General features: G+C 41.9%; 1 protein-coding gene across 3 annotated transcripts in view; it reads left to right on the forward strand.

The window, feature by feature from the left end:
- MOCOS (molybdenum cofactor sulfurase) overlaps positions 1–20255 on the forward strand; it is a 571628-nt gene that overhangs the window by 60116 nt on the left and 491257 nt on the right. For all 3 annotated transcript variants that reach the window (XM_083188287.1, XM_083188289.1, XM_083188288.1), the window contains exon 2: positions 9611–9700. In XM_083188287.1, the coding sequence (XP_083044413.1) occupies positions 9611–9700 (90 nt within the window). The remainder of the gene's footprint in view (positions 1–9610; positions 9701–20255) is intronic.

Here is a 20255-nt window from a genome sequence, read left to right on the forward strand (position 1 = left end):
AGACAAAAAGGACTGTCACTTGTGTCCAAGGTCTTCGATCCAGGTGGAATTATTCTACACGAGATGTCGACGTGTCGACAAACATTGCAGCATATGCCGCCCACATACCAACGGGCAGGCAAACGATAAAAATTTCCAATGGCACAGTGTTAATACAGCAATGAGAGTAAACTAGTCATACAATCACATTAAAACTAATACATCAGAACCTGAATGAAAGACACCCAGCCCACGTCAAAGATGTAGGTACTCGAAACCGGCACACACCAGGAGATGCCATCGGACTTCATACACGTAACACCCGACAGAGAACCTTCTAAACAGACAACACAGGAACACATTTGGAAAGTCCTGTAATCTATTTTATGTACACATTGCAGCCGATACACCGGTGTGGGGAATACGCAATTGTGCCAGATATTTAATAACTGATATATGAAAGAAAGTTAGGTTGACACACGACATGTCGACCAACTGATTTAAAAGCACCCGCAAACTGACATATCAAAAGCGATCCGTTTTTAAGCGGTGACAGAAGATATTTATATGCGCACCCCACACAACTCTGTTTAATGGCAAATAAGTATCAGAAAATTACCTCTCAATAATCTTATTTCTCACGCTGACAGCGAAATTCACGCGTCACTCAGCCTTACCAATGACGAACAGGGGGAGGAACACACCCCCTTCCACCTCATGAATATTCATTAGATAGGAGGAATAAAAGGAGCTTCCGGGCGCCCACCGGGTGGTCCTGAGGAAGCGTTCACTGCGAAGCGTACGCTGACCATCTTAACACACTCAGTGTGTTGTAAAACCCCCTCTTCCCCTCCCCACATACAATGTTGAAATTTTGAACTGTACTGTTGCGCAAACCCCGTGAGCGGTCCACCCGGCGACCGACACGCTAGTCTGGCGCCAGACTCAGCGTTACCTGAGTGAGCTGGGTGAACGAGGCAAGTGCAAGCCTGCACACCTCACATTTGGTTTACCAGCCCTCAGCGTTCAAGAGCGGTAGCGGCTACCTGGGCTGACGGCAGCACTATCAGAGGATTGTCCTCAATAGGTGCGTGCCTCACCCATATCTACTGACTATCTCCCAGTACGTGAGAGACAATTCATTATAAGAGACCTCACCGCTAAACCGCTTCATACAGGAGAATATCCACTCCTTTATTTTTGCCAACGGTACAAAACATAAAAAACACTCACAGATAGGGGTTGTGGTGACTAGGGGGTCACACTGAGTCAGGGGAACGTCCTCCCCTTTTTTATTAGTGTGATTGTTGTATGTCCTGGTTTTATTTCGCAGAAATTTTATATGTATATCTATTAAAAGTTATGTATTATGAGTTCAATTTATTCTTAGGTGCACCAGTGAAAGGCATTCTTTCTGTCCTTCTATCCTTGTAAACTCCATGCCTTTGGTAGCACACCCTCGTTACCTACACAAAATAATTGTAATTACACTTGTACCTAGGAGGGTCCTTTGAAAATATACAAAAAACGTTACTGCCCTGTGCGACTGACTTATATCTTTCCTTTAACTGGAATTATTCTACCCTTTAATACTCTAAAACAGAGATACCTTCTACGAGATACACAATTTTATGTATATCTTCAGGCTAGACACTATTGCTTATATGCCAAACACCTAGGCTCAGCATATCTACAAGAAACTCACTTAACGTTTCTTTATAAGGCCTTTATATCACCTGCCCAATGTAAATATATGATTGCAATTGACGGGGGCCGATGCAATAAATGCTCTATGACAAATGCTAAGTTCCTACATTGATTTTGGGAATGTTATAAAATACATAAGTTTTTGTTTGTTATTTTGTTAACATTATTTGTTATACTAAAAGTGTACTTAACATCTCAATGCCTCTTTTGAAGGATGCCTGTTTACTTTTCATATTTGATAGATCAGTTTTAGGTGGCCATGTTTCACCCTATATACCTTTATTAGTAACTATCTTTACTATGGCTAAAAAACTGATTTGATGTCATTGGACCTCAAAAACGGGACCCACAATCCAAGAACTAAAACTGAAGCTATTGAGTCTTCTGTATTATGATCTAAGAGCTATTATTTACCAGGACTCTCTACAAACCCACTCCTTCCACAAAAAATGGGATCCTTTTATTCAATTCTTGGATGACAGCTCTAGACATACCATTTTAAGCTACTTCGAAACTCGCCACTGGTCCAAGGTTAGCCCATACATAGAAGCGAAGCCTTTATCAAACTCTACTACCCATTTGACTTAGGAAATACGGGACTTCAAATATAGCAGGACTAAACCGAAATTCTTCCCTTCCCTTCTTGCCTTACTCCCCTTACTTGTATTACCCTTAGACGTGTCTATTGTATTGAGCTTAATGTAGGTTTAATCTATGTTATCAATAAGTGCCTTGTTAGGTCTGATTAGTTAAAATCCTTCACATTTTCGATATCCTTGTCATCCCAGCAGACCACTTTGTTAGATATGTATTTTGAGTATTTTACATCTTATTGAATGTTTAGTAAACCAACAACAGATGTCTTTGGCGCTAGGGAATATCTCAGTGTGTACTGGGCCAATTCAACTTCTGCTGCCTCTGTGCTGGAGGATTGCCAACCTCCACAAATTCAATAGAACACAAAACAATTAGCAAGGGGCGCTGAAGTGAATTGAAACTCAATGTACTTTAGTAAAATGTATTGGGTACACAAATACAATTATTTCTATGCAAATGTGCACTAAAATGTATATATTACATATATTATCACAACCTACACATGAACAGAAAAAAATTAAAAACTAATGAAAAAAAATAAAAAAAATATAATAAAATAAAGATAGAATTAAAATAATAATAATGAATAACCAAAAAAATATTTATTTTTAAATGGATGAATAGAAATAAATAATAAACAATAAATAAAAAATGAATAAGGGGGGGGGGAACAATGGACAAATGATAAAACAAATTAGCAGCACTAATTTAACAGCCTATAATAGGCACAATGTACTGTCCATATATGTGATATAGAGGTACCCGCGTCTGGGTATAAAAGTAAGTCCTTAAGCACGTGAGGCTTTTTTTAAGGATATCCTTAGTTAAAAAGATTCAATTATTGCTAGAACATTGAGCACATCCGATAATTGGTGGTCAGGGCCAAGTGCCTGGTAAATTGCACAGGACAATATAGCAGCAGTAAGTTTTATATTACCAGTCCTTTGGGCTGAATAATCGCCGGTTATGTGAAGTGTCCTCGCTTGGACCTGAGGCACGGAGACCCAGTATAGATGATGCGGCTACTGACCACCAATTATCGGATGTGCTCAATGTTCTAGCAATAATTGAATCTTTTTAACTAAGGATATCCTTAAATAAGCCTCACGTGCTTAAGGACTTACTTTTATACCCGGACGCCCGTACCTCTATATCACATATATGGACAGTACATTGTGCCTATTATAGGCTGTTAAATTAGTGCTGCTAATTTGTTTTATCATTTGTCCATTGTTCCTCCCCCCCCCCCCCTTATTCATTTTTTATTTATTGTTTATTATTTATTTCTATTTATCCATTTAAAATTGTATTTATTTTTTTGGTTATTCATTATTATTATTTTTATTCTATCTTTATTTTATTTTATTATATTTTTTTTTCATTAGTTTTTTATTTTTTACTGTTCATGTGTAGGTTGTGATAATATATGTAATATATTAATTTTAGTGTGCATTTGCATAGAAATAATTGTATTTGTGTACCCAATAAATTTTACTAAAGTACATTGAGTTTCAATTCACTTCAGCGCCTCTTGCTAATTGTTTTGTGTTTTATTGAATGTTTAAATGCTTTGATATACTTTAAAATCCAAATAAAAAGCATATATATAAATAAAAGGGTACTTGTGTAGTTTCACGGCGCCCGATATATCGGATGCGATATCGGCCGATATATTGATGCAATCCAAAGCGATTTTATATCTGTTTATAACCCCACTATCCACTACACATGGAGTTAATTTTATATAGTCTGGTCCCCTCGCGAGGCTCGCCATGCTTCGGGCTCGGTGGCTCGCTGCACTCGCCACACTATAAAATCATCTCCGTGCGTAATGGATAGTGGAGTTATAAACAGGTAAAAAATCGCATAGGATTGCATCGATATATCGGCCGATATCACATCTGATATATCGGCTGATATCGCATCCGATATATCGGGCCCCGTGAAACTATACAAGTACCAAAAAAAGTATCTATCTCTCATTCCTTTTACCACAAAAATTGTAACCGTGTAATGTGGGAGAGAGGGAGATTGCTGTTATTTCAGGGAATCTCCTGAAACTCATCGGGTTGGCAGCTATATATCTACTGGGTCTGCCCAGTGGATATATAACCTGGACACTGTGTCCCACTAGGGGCCTAAACGAAAACAATCCTCTAAATTGTTTTCTATAATGTGAAGAATGATCTGCAAAATTTTTTTTTGGGAGCATATATGTACTGTGTTGATGGTCGATTAGGCTGGGATGCAAACTGGGTACTGATCCAGAGTACATATCCGGTTTAGAAAAGTAATATTGATTCTAAAAATTATTTCTCCAGTTTTTCAATTTTGTTTGAATGAATATTTATGTGATGGCTATATAATTGTATGTATAGGGTCTGCGGACCTATAGATATATGATACTCAGCAATACTAAAACAGCTGAGTATTATTGAAATACCAGCATATACGATATAGCAATACCTGCTGTATGGGGATTGAGGTTCGTCCCCATACAATTATAATTACTGTGAGAGATCTATGTCCAATTTGAACTTTTTCTTATTTTTTTTCCTTTTCTCCTTAGTTCATAAATAAAAATAAAAATAACGTAGTAATTATTTTATGGGTACTATAAGATGTACATTGATACTGATTATATGCTGTAAACGGAGCTCTGTGCCCACTCCCTTATATGTGAGGCACCTCAAATCTATTTCCTTTTTTTAATGTAAGTATCTGTTGAATAAATTTCACATTAATCCCAGCTGGAATGCAAGGCATGCTGGTAGTGCCTAGACAGGCATTACGGTGTGTGGCATATTGTGTAATGGGCATTGTTGTGTGTCACAATGTGTAAGGGACATTGCGGTGTGTTGCATATTGTGTAATGGGCATTAAGGTGTGTGGCATATTGGGTAAGGGGCATTGCAGTGTTTGGGATATTATGTAAGGGGCATTGCGGTATGTGGCATATTGCTTAAGGGACATTGTGGTGTGTCGCATAATGTGTATGGAGCCTTGCGGTACATTGCATATTGTGTAAGGGGCATTATGGTGTGTTGCATAATGTGTAATGGGCATTGCTTGTGGGCCCCATTATAAATTTTGCTTGGAGGCCCACAAAGTTCTAGTTACGCCCCTGGCTATGGGCACATACTCCACCTTATTTCTCTCCATGGGCCTTATTTTGGTTCATTCTTTCTGACAAAATCCTTCTTAGATGGACAAAACCATGTGCACTGCAGGGGGGGCAGATGTAACATGTGCAGAGAGAATTAGATTTGGGTGAGTAATTTTGTTTCTGTGCAGGGAAAATACTGACTGCTTTATTTTTACACTTCAATATAGATCTCACTTTGAAGTAAAACCCCACCCAAATCTAATTCTCTCTGCACATTTTACATCTGCCCCACCTGCAGTGCACATGGTTTTGCCCATCTAAGAAGGATTTTGTCAGAAAGAATGAACCAAAATAAGGCCCCATGTACTGATACATTCTCTTTTTAGCAACATATCAGTCTACTTGTTCCCTCAGCAGTGAAGAATCCCTGAAACTAATAATTGTGTAAAAAGGGCAATGAGATGTGACCTGAAATTCTTGTTTAATAATGGAATCTTGGCATACGTCTGACAATTACACACACACTTTCTCTCACTCATGCTTGAAGGACGCCATTTTTTTAAATTAGTACTGCTAATTATTTTTATAATCTAACAACATCATGGCAAAATTCTTTATTTTTAATGTTCATGTTGCATGTGCCAAGAAGCTGAAAATGAATTTGAATCTTATAATTGTAATAATTTAGGGCCTTATTCTGATCTGAGCTCAGTACAAATTTGTTCTTAAAATGGGCAAAACCATGTGCACTGCAGGAGGAGCAGATGTAACCTGTGCAAAGAGAATTACATTTGGGTGGGGTGTGCTGAAACTGAAATCTAAATTGCAGTGTAAAAATAATGCAGCCAGTATTTACCCTGCACAGAAACAAAATAACTCACACAAACCTAACTCTCTCTGCACATGTTACATCTGCCCCACCTGTAGTGCACATGGTTTTGCCCATTTTAAGAACAAATTTGTACTGAGCTCAGATCAGAATAAGGCCCTTAATATCTAAGTTTTATATTACCAGTCCTTTGGGCTGAATAATCGCCGGTTATGTGAAGTGTCCTCGCTTGGACCTGAGGCACGGAGACCCAGTATAGATGATGCGGCTACTGACCACCAATTATCGGATGTGCTCAATGTTCTAGCAATAATTGAATCTTTTTAACTAAGGATATCCTTAAATAAGCCTCACGTGCTTAAGGACTTACTTTTATACCCGGACGCCCGTACCTCTATATCACATATATGGACAGTACATTGTGCCTATTATAGGCTGTTAAATTAGTGCTGCTAATTTGTTTTATCATTTGTCCATTGTTCCTCCCCCCCCCCCCCTTATTCATTTTTTATTTATTGTTTATTATTTATTTCTATTTATCCATTTAAAATTGTATTTATTTTTTTGGTTATTCATTATTATTATTTTTATTCTATCTTTATTTTATTTTATTATATTTTTTTTTCATTAGTTTTTTATTTTTTACTGTTCATGTGTAGGTTGTGATAATATATGTAATATATTAATTTTAGTGTGCATTTGCATAGAAATAATTGTATTTGTGTACCCAATAAATTTTACTAAAGTACATTGAGTTTCAATTCACTTCAGCGCCTCTTGCTAATTGTTTTGTGTTTTATTGAATGTTTAAATGCTTTGATATACTTTAAAATCCAAATAAAAAGCATATATATAAATAAAAGGGTACTTGTGTAGTTTCACGGCGCCCGATATATCGGATGCGATATCGGCCGATATATTGATGCAATCCAAAGTGATTTTATATCTGTTTATAACCCCACTATCCACTACACATGGAGTTAATTTTATATAGTCTGGTCCCCTCGCGAGGCTCGCCATGCTTCGGGCTCGGTGGCTCGCTGCACTCGCCACACTATAAAATCATCTCCGTGCGCAATGGATAGTGGAGTTATAAACAGGTAAAAAATCGCATAGGATTGCATCGATATATCGGCCGATATCACATCTGATATATCGGCTGATATCGCATCCGATATATCGGGCCCCGTGAAACTATACAAGTACCAAAAAAAGTATCTATCTCTCATTCCTTTTACCACAAAAATTGTAACCGTGTAATGTGGGAGAGAGGGAGATTGCTGTTATTTCAGGGAATCTCCTGAAACTCATCGGGTTGGCAGCTATATATCTACTGGGTCTGCCCAGTGGATATATAACCTGGACACTGTGTCCCACTAGGGGCCTAAACGAAAACAATCCTCTAAATTGTTTTCTATAATGTGAAGAATGATCTGCAAAATTTTTTTTTGGGAGCATATATGTACTGTGTTGATGGTCGATTAGGCTGGGATGCAAACTGGGTACTGATCCAGAGTACATATCCGGTTTAGATAAGTAATATTGATTCTAAAAATTATTTCTCCAGTTTTTCAATTTTGTTTGAATGAATATTTATGTGATGGCTATATAATTGTATGTATAGGGTCTGCGGACCTATAGATATATGATACTCAGCAATACTAAAACAGCTGAGTATTATTGAAATACCAGCATATACGATATAGCAATACCTGCTGTATGGGGATTGAGGTTCGTCCCCATACAATTATAATTACTGTGAGAGATCTATGTCCAATTTGAACTTTTTCTTATTTTTTTTCCTTTTCTCCTTAGTTCATAAATAAAAATAAAAATAACGTAGTAATTATTTTATGGGTACTATAAGATGTACATTGATACTGATTATATGCTGTAAACGGAGCTCTGTGCCCACTCCCTTATATGTGAGGCACCTCAAATCTATTTCCTTTTTTTAATGTAAGTATCTGTTGAATAAATTTCACATTAATCCCAGCTGGAATGCAAGGCATGCTGGTAGTGCCTAGACAGGCATTACGGTGTGTGGCATATTGTGTAATGGGCATTGTTGTGTGTCACAATGTGTAAGGGACATTGCGGTGTGTTGCATATTGTGTAATGGGCATTATGGTGTGTGGCATATTGGGTAAGGGGCATTGCAGTGTTTGGGATATTATGTAAGGGGCATTGCGGTATGTGGCATATTGCTTAAGGGACATTGTGGTGTGTCGCATAATGTGTATGGAGCCTTGCGGTACATTGCATATTGTGTAAGGGGCATTATGGTGTGTTGCATAATGTGTAATGGGCATTGCTTGTGGGCCCCATTATAAATTTTGCTTGGAGGCCCACAAAGTTCTAGTTACGCCCCTGGCTATGGGCACATACTCCACCTTATTTCTCTCCATGGGCCTTATTTTGGTTCATTCTTTCTGACAAAATCCTTCTTAGATGGACAAAACCATGTGCACTGCAGGGGGGGCAGATGTAACATGTGCAGAGAGAATTAGATTTGGGTGAGTAATTTTGTTTCTGTGCAGGGAAAATACTGACTGCTTTATTTTTACACTGCAATATAGATCTCACTTTGAAGTAAAACCCCACCCAAATCTAATTCTCTCTGCACATTTTACATCTGCCCCACCTGCAGTGCACATGGTTTTGCCCATCTAAGAAGGATTTTGTCAGAAAGAATGAACCAAAATAAGGCCCCATGTACTGATACATTCTCTTTTTAGCAACATATCAGTCTACTTGTTCCCTCAGCAGTGAAGAATCCCTGAAACTAATAATTGTGTAAAAAGGGCAATGAGATGTGACCTGAAATTCTTGTTTAATAATGGAATCTTGGCATACGTCTGACAATTACACACACACTTTCTCTCACTCATGCTTGAAGGACGCCATTTTTTTAAATTAGTACTGCTAATTATTTTTATAATCTAACAACATCATGGCAAAATTCTTTATTTTTAATGTTCATGTTGCATGTGCCAAGAAGCTGAAAATGAATTTGAATCTTATAATTGTAATAATTTAGGGCCTTATTCTGATCTGAGCTCAGTACAAATTTGTTCTTAAAATGGGCAAAACCATGTGCACTGCAGGAGGAGCAGATGTAACCTGTGCAAAGAGAATTACATTTGGGTGGGGTGTGCTGAAACTGAAATCTAAATTGCAGTGTAAAAATAATGCAGCCAGTATTTACCCTGCACAGAAACAAAATAACTCACACAAACCTAACTCTCTCTGCACATGTTACATCTGCCCCACCTGTAGTGCACATGGTTTTGCCCATTTTAAGAACAAATTTGTACTGAGCTCAGATCAGAATAAGGCCCTTAATATCTAATGCCAGAGTTGTACTAAATATTTTTTCCATTTTTTTTTAGGTGTGACCTACCTTGATCATATTGGCACAACACTTTTTCCTGAAAGTCTTCTTCAAAAATTCATGGCTGATTTGTCCGGAAAAGTTTATGGTTAGGATACATACTTCATTTTCTCTCCAGTAATAGTGGGCTGTTAGTTTCTGTAAATTGAAAGAGATCGGTATGGGTCATAGGGTGGACAGTATGAAGGTTGACAAACATTAGGTTCACTAAAGGTCGACAGGGCTTAGGTGGACACGTGAAATAGGTTGACAGGCCTAGGGTTGAGAGGGTCGGAAGGTCGACACAAGTATTAGGTCAGTAATCAAATTGCTGACATGCATTTTTCACATTTATTTAAAAAACAGGCCGTTTTACATACCCCACCATCCACATTATATGGGCGTAAGGTCGACAACACTAAGGTCAACATGCATTGGGTCAACCACTGAAAGTCAACATGAACCAAGGTTGACACATGGGAAGGTCAAAATGGGCTTAAGTTGACATATCGTTAGGTCAATACAAGCATTTGGTCAACATGGGCTAGATCGACAGTCAAAAGGTTGACATGGGGGGTTTCACTTTTTTTGAGCCGACAGGTTGACACAAGCATTAGGTCTAAAATGGGAAGGTTGACAGTTAGAAGGTTGTCATTTTTTTCACGATTCTCTTGTCTATATCAGTATTAGTGTAGTGTATCCCCTTGCATGGCTTGCTATGCTCACCATTCTTCGTGTACGGTGCCCCGCTGCGCTCAGCACACTATTCTATTTAACCCTCCATGCTCTAGTGGATGGGGGTATGGGTCATAGGGTCGACAGCACTAAGGTCGACATGCATCGGGTTGGCCACTAAAGGTCAACATGAGCCAAATTTGACACATGGGGAGGTCAACGTGGGCTTAGGTCAACATGTGATTAGGTTGACACAAGCATTTGGTCGACATGGGCTAGGTTAACAGTCAAGTGGTCGAAATGGTGTTTTTCACTTTTTTCACCTGAATGTCGACAGGCAACATGGCCACCGTATTGGTGCATTGTGTTCCTTCGCTTTGGCTTGCTGCACTCGCCAAATTTCATGCACAGTGCCTCACTACACTCAACACACTATTTTACCTATTGCAGTCATTTTCCACCTTTTTCAGTTCGCGGCACATCGGATAAGACTTTCAAATTGGCAAGGCACACCAGCTCCCCCTTAGAAATTCCACACACAAATGCCCTTTAGAAATTTAAAGCACCACTCCCCCTTAGAAATTCCACACAAAAATGCCACGCCCTCTAGATATAAAAAGCACCAGCTCCCCTTTAGAAATTTCACACACAAATGCCCCTCAGTAATTCAAAGCACCAGCTCCCTCTTAGAGATTACCCACACAAATGCCCCTCCTTAGTAATTCCACACACAAATGCCCCTTAGATATTAAAAGCACCAGCTCCCCCTCAGAAATTTCACACAAGCCGCCCACCCCCTGCATGTCACTACTCACAGGGACAGCAATGCCGGCGACTATTTGGTGAGTCGCTGTGACCCATGGCCTTGCGGCACACCTGTGAACAGGCAGTGTGCCGCGGCACACTGGTTGAAAAAGACTGCCCTAGTGTATGCTAGGGCATGTAATACTGCCTGACGGCTCAAAAAAAGTGAAAAGCCCCATGGTAACCTTTTAAATGTCAACCTAGCCCATATCGACCTAATGCTTGTGTCGACCTAATGACATGTCAACCTAAGCCCATGTCGACCTTGGCTTGTGTTGACCTAATGACATGTCAACCTAAGCCCATGTCGACCTTCAGTGGTCCACCCAATGCATGTCGTCCTTAATGTTGTCAACCTAACAACCGTATACCATGAATGTTGCGGTATTTAAAACCGCCGTTTTTTTTTTTAAATAAATGTGAAAAATGCATGTTAACATTTTGACTGTCGAACTAATCCTTGTGTCGAACTTCTGACTTTAGGCCTGTCGACCTATTTCTTAAGTCGACCTAGCGGCCGTATACCAATTATATGCATTTTCTTTAATATGCAATGATTAATGTAAATGTTAATGCTGCTGAACTTTTTTAGCTTTAGTGACAGAAGTGTGTGTATACAGTAGAAACATTTTAGAACATCTGTTTATTAATTGAAAGAATTCTATAGTATGAATGCCAAGCTACTTATGCTATCTTGAAACCTTTAAAGTAGTTATACAGTAAGAACTGTTTCATGAAACATGACAATTTGCTTTGTAAAATGGAGAATATTGATATACAGAATGCTTTCACTGAACACTAAATAACATTTAATGAGTGGATCAAATAAAAAAGAGTTTTAATATGTTCCTTCCAAGTAGAATTAAAATACATTTTGATACTATGGGGGTAATTCAGACCCAATTGCTGCTATGCAAATTCAGGTAGTGCATGTGTATGAACTGCAATGTGCATGCAATGTGCATGCGTGTTGCCTGCTAGTGAAGTCCTGCTACTTATGTCCTACGCTAGCCATTCGCACGGTGATAAACAGGAAGTAGGCACCTGAAGGCGGTAACCGGCCATTTAGTGGGAGTATTAAAGTAAAGATGTGCAAAACTAAACACTGGGAGGGTCAGGTAAAAACATAGGCATGCCCAAGAGTTTTAGGGGAGGCTGTGTGACATCAGCTCCGGGCTGGATTTGCCTGTATTTATCGCAGCTAAGGAGAATGTCTCAGGGCTACGCGTGCTTGCGATAAGTGATGACCAGTGGAAAAATCATTTGATAGTAAGCAATGGGATTTGGAAATTTTTGCTCAGTTTTTACTAGCCATACACATTAAATCGCAAGGCCCAAATTTTGTTTACAGTGATAGTTGGAGGAGATTTTAAACTAGGTGACTTGGGGGTGGGGTAGAAAGACATTATGGGACCGGCAGTGAGAGAAGTTGGATTGGGATCAAGAATCTACTGGGGAAGGAGATGGGGGGGGGGGGGGGGGGAGGACATAGACACAGGCAATGTCCTGGGAAATTACAAGGGCAAAATCGGGGGTAACTTCCAGGGTGCTTCAGGAATGTCATGTAATAACAGTCATGTTACCCCATTACAGTTCTTAGGTACAGATGACCTTAGAATACGGGAAGGAGTGAAGGACAGAGGAAGATTTTCCAAAACTGTAAATAGGTCGGGCAGTGAGCATGGTGGGGATGGCTGTAGAGAGTCATCTGAGGGGGAGGCGGGAACAAGGAAGTTAGTAAAGAATACAAATGAGTCTAGATGAGAAATTAAACATAATGTTAGGGACACAACTAAAAACAAAGACAAATTAAAATGCTTACTGGCTAATGCAAGAAGCTTAGTGGGTAAAATTGGGGAGCTAGAAACTGTGGTCAGTAGGGAATGTCTATGACATGTCTATGACATCATTTATATTACAGAAACATGGTGTAATGAGTCGCACAACTGGACATCTACAGAAAAGACAGGGAAAATAGAAGGGGCGGGGGTATGTGCTTATGTGTAAATAATACATAACATCATGTGAGAAAAAAAATAAGCACAGATACAGAAGAAGAGAACTCCGAGGCAGTGTGGGCAGAGATAACTGACAATCATAAAAAAACAAATAACAAAATTATAATAGGGGTATGCTATAGACCTCCAAACATAAATGAAAGGGAGGAGTCTCTTCTTTTAAACCAAATCAAACAATCATCAAATCAGGGGCAGGTATTAATTATGGGGGATTTTAATTTACCGGACATTGATTGGGAAATGAAACATTTAAAACAGCAAGAAGTAATGGGTTCTTAAGCTTACTTAAAGACCAGTTTATTACACAAACGGTAGAAGCTCCAAATCATAATGAGGCACTCCTGGATTTAGTATTAACAAATAACATAGACTTAGTTTCAAACACAAAAGTAATTGAACAACTAGGGAGCAGTGACCACAATATGGTTTCACTGGAAATCAACTTCATTAAAACACATCATAAAGGATCGGCAAAAATACTCGACTCAACTTCAGAAAAGCGAACTTTGAATTATTCCGGGATGCCCTAAAAGGAATTGTGTGCGAAATGGATATGGAGGGAAAAAATGCAGAGGAAATGTGGGATACTCTAAAAAAGGTGCTTGATTCATTAACTATTAAATACATTCCTAAAGTAATTAAGGGTAAATTCAATAAAAAAAGCCACCATGGTTGGACACAAAAGTAAGGTAAGCTATCAACAATAAAACAAGAGCATTTAAATTCTATAAAAATAACATAAATGAGGAGGCGTTCGCCAAATACAAAGAATCCAACAAAACTTGTAAAGGGGTAAATCAAAGCAGCTAAAAAATTATATGAAGAGCGCATAGCCACTGAAAGCAAAACCAACCCCAAGAAGTTTTTCAAATACATAAATGTAGTTAGAAGTGTTACAGAGGATAAGGGAAAAGCAAAACTGTTAAATGAGTTCTTATCAGTATTTACTAAGTGTTAGGTTTCGGGTGTGACCCCACAGCCGGGACTGCTGTTTAGGACAGCCACGGCAAAAACCCTACACTGCCTCTGTTGTACCCCCCAGGCTGGGTGACCGACTACTGCAGATGTTACTAGGCTTCGCCTGTAGCCCCACGTTTGAATGGGGGAGTTATGCCCGCGTCCTCCGGCGTCCCTGGTTGCTTAGCAACCGGACGTCGGAGCCGGAAGGACAGGCGGCTGAGCGAACATGCCGCTCTGTCCTTCCTGGAGCGCTCCCACGGTGCTTAACAGTACCCCCCCCTTGAGGAGGGGTTAATAAACCCCTAAACCCTGCTTTTTGAGGGAAATCCCGAAAGAAGCTTGCTTTGAGTCTAGGGGCGTGCAGATCACTGTCGGAAACCCAGGACCTCTCTTCCGGGCCATATCCCTTCCAATGGACAAGGAAATATAAGGAACCTCGAGAGATCCTGCAATCCAGGATTTTTTCTACAAGAAATTCTGACTGTCCATGGACATTAATAGGAGGTTTACCCATGTCTGCTTTTCGAGGAAATTTCTTAGACGTGAAAACAGGTTTGTGCAGAGAGGCATGGAATGTATTGGCTATCTTTAAAGCCCTGGGGATTTGTAAATGAAAAGCTACAGGATTGACTCTCTTAACAATGGAAAACGGACCAATACATTTTGGACCAAATTTAGAGGTTTCTTGTCGCAATCTAATGTTCCGAGTCGATAACCAGACTTTATCGCCTACTCTAAAGTTGCATGGCCGTCTTGACCGGTCAGCAAAAATCTTCTCCCGAAGAGCAGCCTTTTTTAAAGCGTGATGTACCTCTTTCCAAATGAACCTTAAACGGGCAGTAGTGGAAGAAAGTACTACTGGTCCCTCTGGAGCCAGGGCAGTGGCTTTAGGGTGAAAGCCATAATTGGCTAAAAAAGGTGAAGACCGGGTAGCCGAGTGATGGGAGTTATTATATGCGAACTCGGCAACGGGGAGAAACTCCGACCAGTCATTCTGAGCTTTAGACACAAAAAGGCGCAGATATTGCTTCAAGGACTGATTAAGGCGTTCAGTCTGCCCATTGGATTGGGGATGATAAGCGGAAGTCAAACTCAGCTTGATCTTAAGTGCTTTGCAAAAAAGTTTCCAAAACCGGGCAATAAACTGCGGACCTCGATCAGAAACTATATCGGTCGGTAGACCATGAAGTTTGAAAACATGAACTAAGAACAACTTGGCCAACTTATTGGCTGACGGCAACTGGGGTAAAGGAACAAAGTGGGCCATCTTACTGAACCTGTCGATAATCACCCATACCACTCGGAAACCTGATGATTGGGGCAGGTCGACCACAAAGTCCATGGCAATATGTTACCATGGTCTGGAGGGAATGGCCAAGGGAATAAGTTGTCCTGTGGGCGATACTCTGGGAATTTTGTGTCTAGCACAGTCAGGACACGACTGGATGTACTCCTTGGTATCTGGAACTATGCTCGGCCACCAGACGCATCGAGAGAGAAGATCAAGTGTTTTCTTGATGCCAGGATGACCTGCAATTTGACTGTCATGGAACTCATCCAAGACCCGCTTTCTCAAAGGCTGCGGGACAAATAAACGACCGAGAGTCATCTGCCTGGGTGCCTGATCCTGGACCTGCAGAAGTAGGTCTTTAAAGGGTCTGCGTAAGGCCAAAATGAATAATGGATGCCGGAAGAATGGGCCGAGGAGGTTCCCGCATACCCTGTTTGGGTAGAAAACTCCGAGACAATGCGTCTGCCCTTACATTTTTGGACCCGGGGCGGTAAGAGATAATAAAATTAAAACGTGTAAAGAATAGTGCCCACCGGGCTTGTCGAGCATTCAGACGCTTGGCTGATTCCAGGTATTGTAGATTTTTGTGGTCTGTGATAACCAGAACCTGGTGGTTGGCCCCTTCCAACCAATGCCTCCATTCTTCGAACGCCCATTTTATAGCCAACAACTCCCGGTTCCCGACATCATAATTAATTTCTGCAGTAGAGAATTTTCGAGACATATAGGCGCAGGGAAAAAAAAATAAGGATTCAGGATCCTGTTGAGACAGGACTGCCCCTGCTCCTACTTCTGAAGCGTCGACTTCAACCACAAAAGGTAGTTGGGGATCGGGATGTCTTAAAATGGGAGCGGACACGAAAGCTTGTTTTAAGGCAACAAACGCCTCCTCTGCCTGGGGAGGCCACTGGGATGGATCTGCTTCTTTCTTAGTGAGAGCCACTAGGGGTGCTACCATGTCAGAAAAAGAGCGAATAAACCGCCTGTAGTAGTTTGCAAACCCTAAAAATCTTTGGACGGCTTTAAGGGTTGTGGGTTTGACCCAATCTAAAACTGCTTGCAGTTTCTTGGGTTCCATATAAAAACCTTCAGAAGAGATCACGTATCCTAAAAAGGATACCTTAGTGACTTCAAATTCGCACTTCTCGGGCTTAGCAAAAAGGCGATGCTCTCTAAGTCTCTGAAGAATTAATCTGACCTGATAGCGATGTTCCTCCAAAGAGCTGGAGTAGATCAAAATGTCGTCTAAATAGACCACAGCAAAGACTCCCAAGAAGTCTCTAAGAATGTCATTGATGAAATCTTGGAAGACCGCCGGCGCGTTGGACAAGCCGAATGGCATTACGAGATACTCGTAGTGCCCTGTTTGGGTACTAAAGGCGGTCTTCCATTCGTCTCCCGCTTTTATGCGGACAAGGTTGTAGGCACCGCGCAGGTCGATCTTGGAAAAGATCCTAGCGGTACGAAGCTGGTCAAATAATACGGATATTAACGGTAACGGATACGTGTTTTTTACCGTTATCTTGTTGAGTGCCCTGTAGTCTATACAGGGTCTTAAGGAACCGTCCTTTTTGGAAACGAAAAAGAACCCCGCACTTAGGGGAGATTTTGAGGGTCGAATAAACCCCTTAGCCAAATTTTCCTGAATATAAATATTCATGGCCTGCGTCTCGGGTCCAGACAACGAATAAAGTCTGGCCTTGGGAAATTGTGCCTCGGGAATTAGCTCAATCGCACAGTCGTATGGGCGATGAGGTGGTAAAACATCAGCCTCGCCTTTGGAAAAGACGTCCCGGAAGTCAGCGTAGGCAGCTGGAATCCCCTCCAAGGAAACCATTGCCCCCAGTACTGGCTGCTCTAAACAATGACTAGAGCAAAAATTACTCCAGCGAGTTATCTCTCCAGCCTGCCAATCAATCTGTGGGTTATGAACCCGGAGCCAGGGATGACCCAGAACAATCGGCACAGTGGCACACAAAATTAGAAAGAAAGAAATTTTTTCTGTGTGTAAAATGCCAACACGCAGGGATACTGGCGGGGTCTGATGGAGGACCACTCCATTGGCCAACGGACTGCCGTCCAGGCCTCGCATTATTAAAGATTTTCCCAGGGGTAACAGAGGGATGGCCAGTCTTTCAGCAAGCTGAATATCTAAAAAATTACCAGCTGCACCGCTATCGATAAATGCAGTAACTGACATCTTTGCCCCTTCACCCCGAATCTCCACAGGGACTAGTAAAGCATTGCGAGGGGAAATAAGAAGAGAACCAAAGTGAATCCCCTCAGTATTCACTTGGCTTTGGCATTTCCCGACTTGTTAGGACAAGCACGGAGGAAATGCCCTTTGCTCCCGCAATAAATGCATAAACTAGCATTCATCCGGCGAGCTCTCTCATCCGGAGTGATGCGGTAAGCCCCGATTTGCATCGGTTCTTCCTCGTCCTCCGAGGGTACAAAGGATCCTCTCTCGGACCTCCGTTCCCTGAGACGCCGATCAATTTTAATAGATAACTCCATGAGTTTATCAAGCGATCCCGGTGCAGGATACTGGATAAGGCTATCCTTAATGGCTTCCGAAAGTCCTAGCCGGAATTGGCTACGTAATGCTGGATCATTCCAGCCACAGTCATTCGACCATCGTCGGAATTCCGTGCAATAAGCCTCTGCAGGGTTCCGGCCCTGTCTGAGAGAGCGCAGATGACTCTCGGCAGACGCCTCCCTATCGGGGTCATCGTACAGAAGTCCTAAGGACTTAAAGAAAGTATCCACCGAAGCTAAAGCGGGGTCATCAGTCTTTAGCCCGAAAGCCCAAGTTTGGGGATCCCCCTGAAGCAAGGACATTATTAAGCCCACTTGGTGCAGTTCTGAGCCGGACGACCGGGGTCGAAGTTTGAAGTAGAGTTTACAACTCTCTCTAAAATTAAAAAAATCTTTCCGATTTCCTGAAAACCGGTCTGGGAGGTTAACCTTAGGTTCTACGGGGAGCTGAGGATTTCCCCGTGCACCATCCTCCTGGGTTTTCACCCTTAGCGATAAATTTTGAACCATCTGCGTCAAACCTTGTAACTGACTGGCAAACGCCTGAGCCTGACCTTCAGGAGTTGGGTTCATCCTAATAACGGAACCACACCAAAGACAAAAAATATTCACACCCTGAATGCTATCTGTCAAGGAGGAGAAAAAAAAAATTTTTTTTTTTACTTTCTGGCCGGTGATAATGTTAGGTTTCGGGTGTGACCCCACAGCCGGGACTGCTGTTTAGGACAGCCACGGCAAAAACCCTACACTTCCTCTGTTGTACCCCCCAGGCTGGGTGACCGACTCCTGCAGATGTTACTAGGCTTCGCCTGTAGCCGCCACGTTTGAATGGGCGAGTTATGCCCGCCCAAGCTCCGGTGCAGCCAGGAGTTACGGAAGGACAAGGAGCCGGGGACCCCCCTAGGGTACGGCCAAGAGGAAAGCTGACTGAGGGGCCTAACTAAAAATTAACAAACGGCGACTTGCCGAACCCTGACTAACGCAGCTAAGCGCCCGCGACCTGGTCGCCACAACCCGCGACAACCGTCGCCCAGGGAACCAAACAGAATATAAGGCAAAATACAAAAGCATAAATGGAACTGGAAGGACAGGGAACCCCAGGTAACCTGGGAAGCAAGAGGAGGAAAAGGGTGGGAGCAAAAATAGATGCCCCAACGTAAAGGACCTGCCAAACCGGCAGACAGGGAAAATAAGTACAAGTCCAGCAACAACAATGAAAAGGACAAAAAGGAAACTACCCCAAGTGGGGCAACTCACGACACTGGGAGCACCCTGAAGAAGAGAAGTCCGCGAGGGTGTCACTGGGAATAGCTGGGAAGTAGACCGGAGAGCAGCAGACAGATAGGTCCAAACAGGAGCTATCACCGGCGAGGACTGCTGGGCTCGCTCCCTAGATAAAGAAGCCATGAGCCAATGAGAAAGAGGCCTGAGCCCCGCCTGACCTAATGAGCCCCCTCAGACACCTGTGGTCTGTTTATTAAGCCTATTAGAGGCTCTCCTTCTTCTCTGCCTGGCAGCGTCTGCCGTTGCTAGGCAACGGCGCTGCCGTGGGCAGGAAGTTTCCCCCATGCTCCGCCGCGTCCCTGGTGCTGAGAGGCGCGGGGTTGGAGGACGGGCGTTACGTCTTGACGCCGCGTCCTCCGGCGTCCCTAGTTGCTGGGAGGCGCGGGGTTGGAGGACGGGCGTTACGTCCTGACGCCGCGTCCTCCGGCGTCCCTGGTTGCTTAGCAACCGGACGTCGGAGCCGGAAGGACAGGCGGCTGAGCGAACATGCCGCTCTGTCCTTCCTGGAGCGCTCCCACGGCGCTTAACACTAAGGAAGAACAGACTGTGGAACGATCATCTACCACAAATGGGACAAATAAACCAGATCTCATTGTTGATTTCATGCCCAAGGGAATAATAGAGGCTCAGCAAAATCAAAACAAATAAATCACCGGGGACAGATGGGATTCATCCCAGGGTACTAATGGAACTAAGGGATGAACTAGCAACCCCCCTACATTATATCTTTAGCAATTCACTATCGTCAGGTACAGTCCTAAAAGACTGGAGAATAGCAGAGGTAGTGCCAATATTCAAAAAAGGAGGATCCTGCTAATTACAGACCCGTTAGTTTAACATCAATTGTGGGTAAGCTTTTTGAAGGATTTTTAAGGGATGGTATCCAGCAATATTTGGACCATCATCATCTACTCAGTACTAACCAGCATGGGTTTGTGAAAAATCGTTCATGCCAAACTAATCTACTGGGGTTCTATGAGTAGGTTAGCAAAAGCCTTGATAATGGAAACGCTGTAGATGTGATTTTCCTGGATTTTGCTAAAGCCTTTGATACTGTACCACATAAGAGGAGGACCTGGGATTGGGTTAAAATA

The sequence above is a fragment of the Crinia signifera genome, chromosome 5 (assembly GCF_055691185.1).
Source record: "Crinia signifera chromosome 5, ASM5569118v1, whole genome shotgun sequence".
Taxonomy (NCBI): Eukaryota; Metazoa; Chordata; class Amphibia; order Anura; family Myobatrachidae; genus Crinia; species Crinia signifera.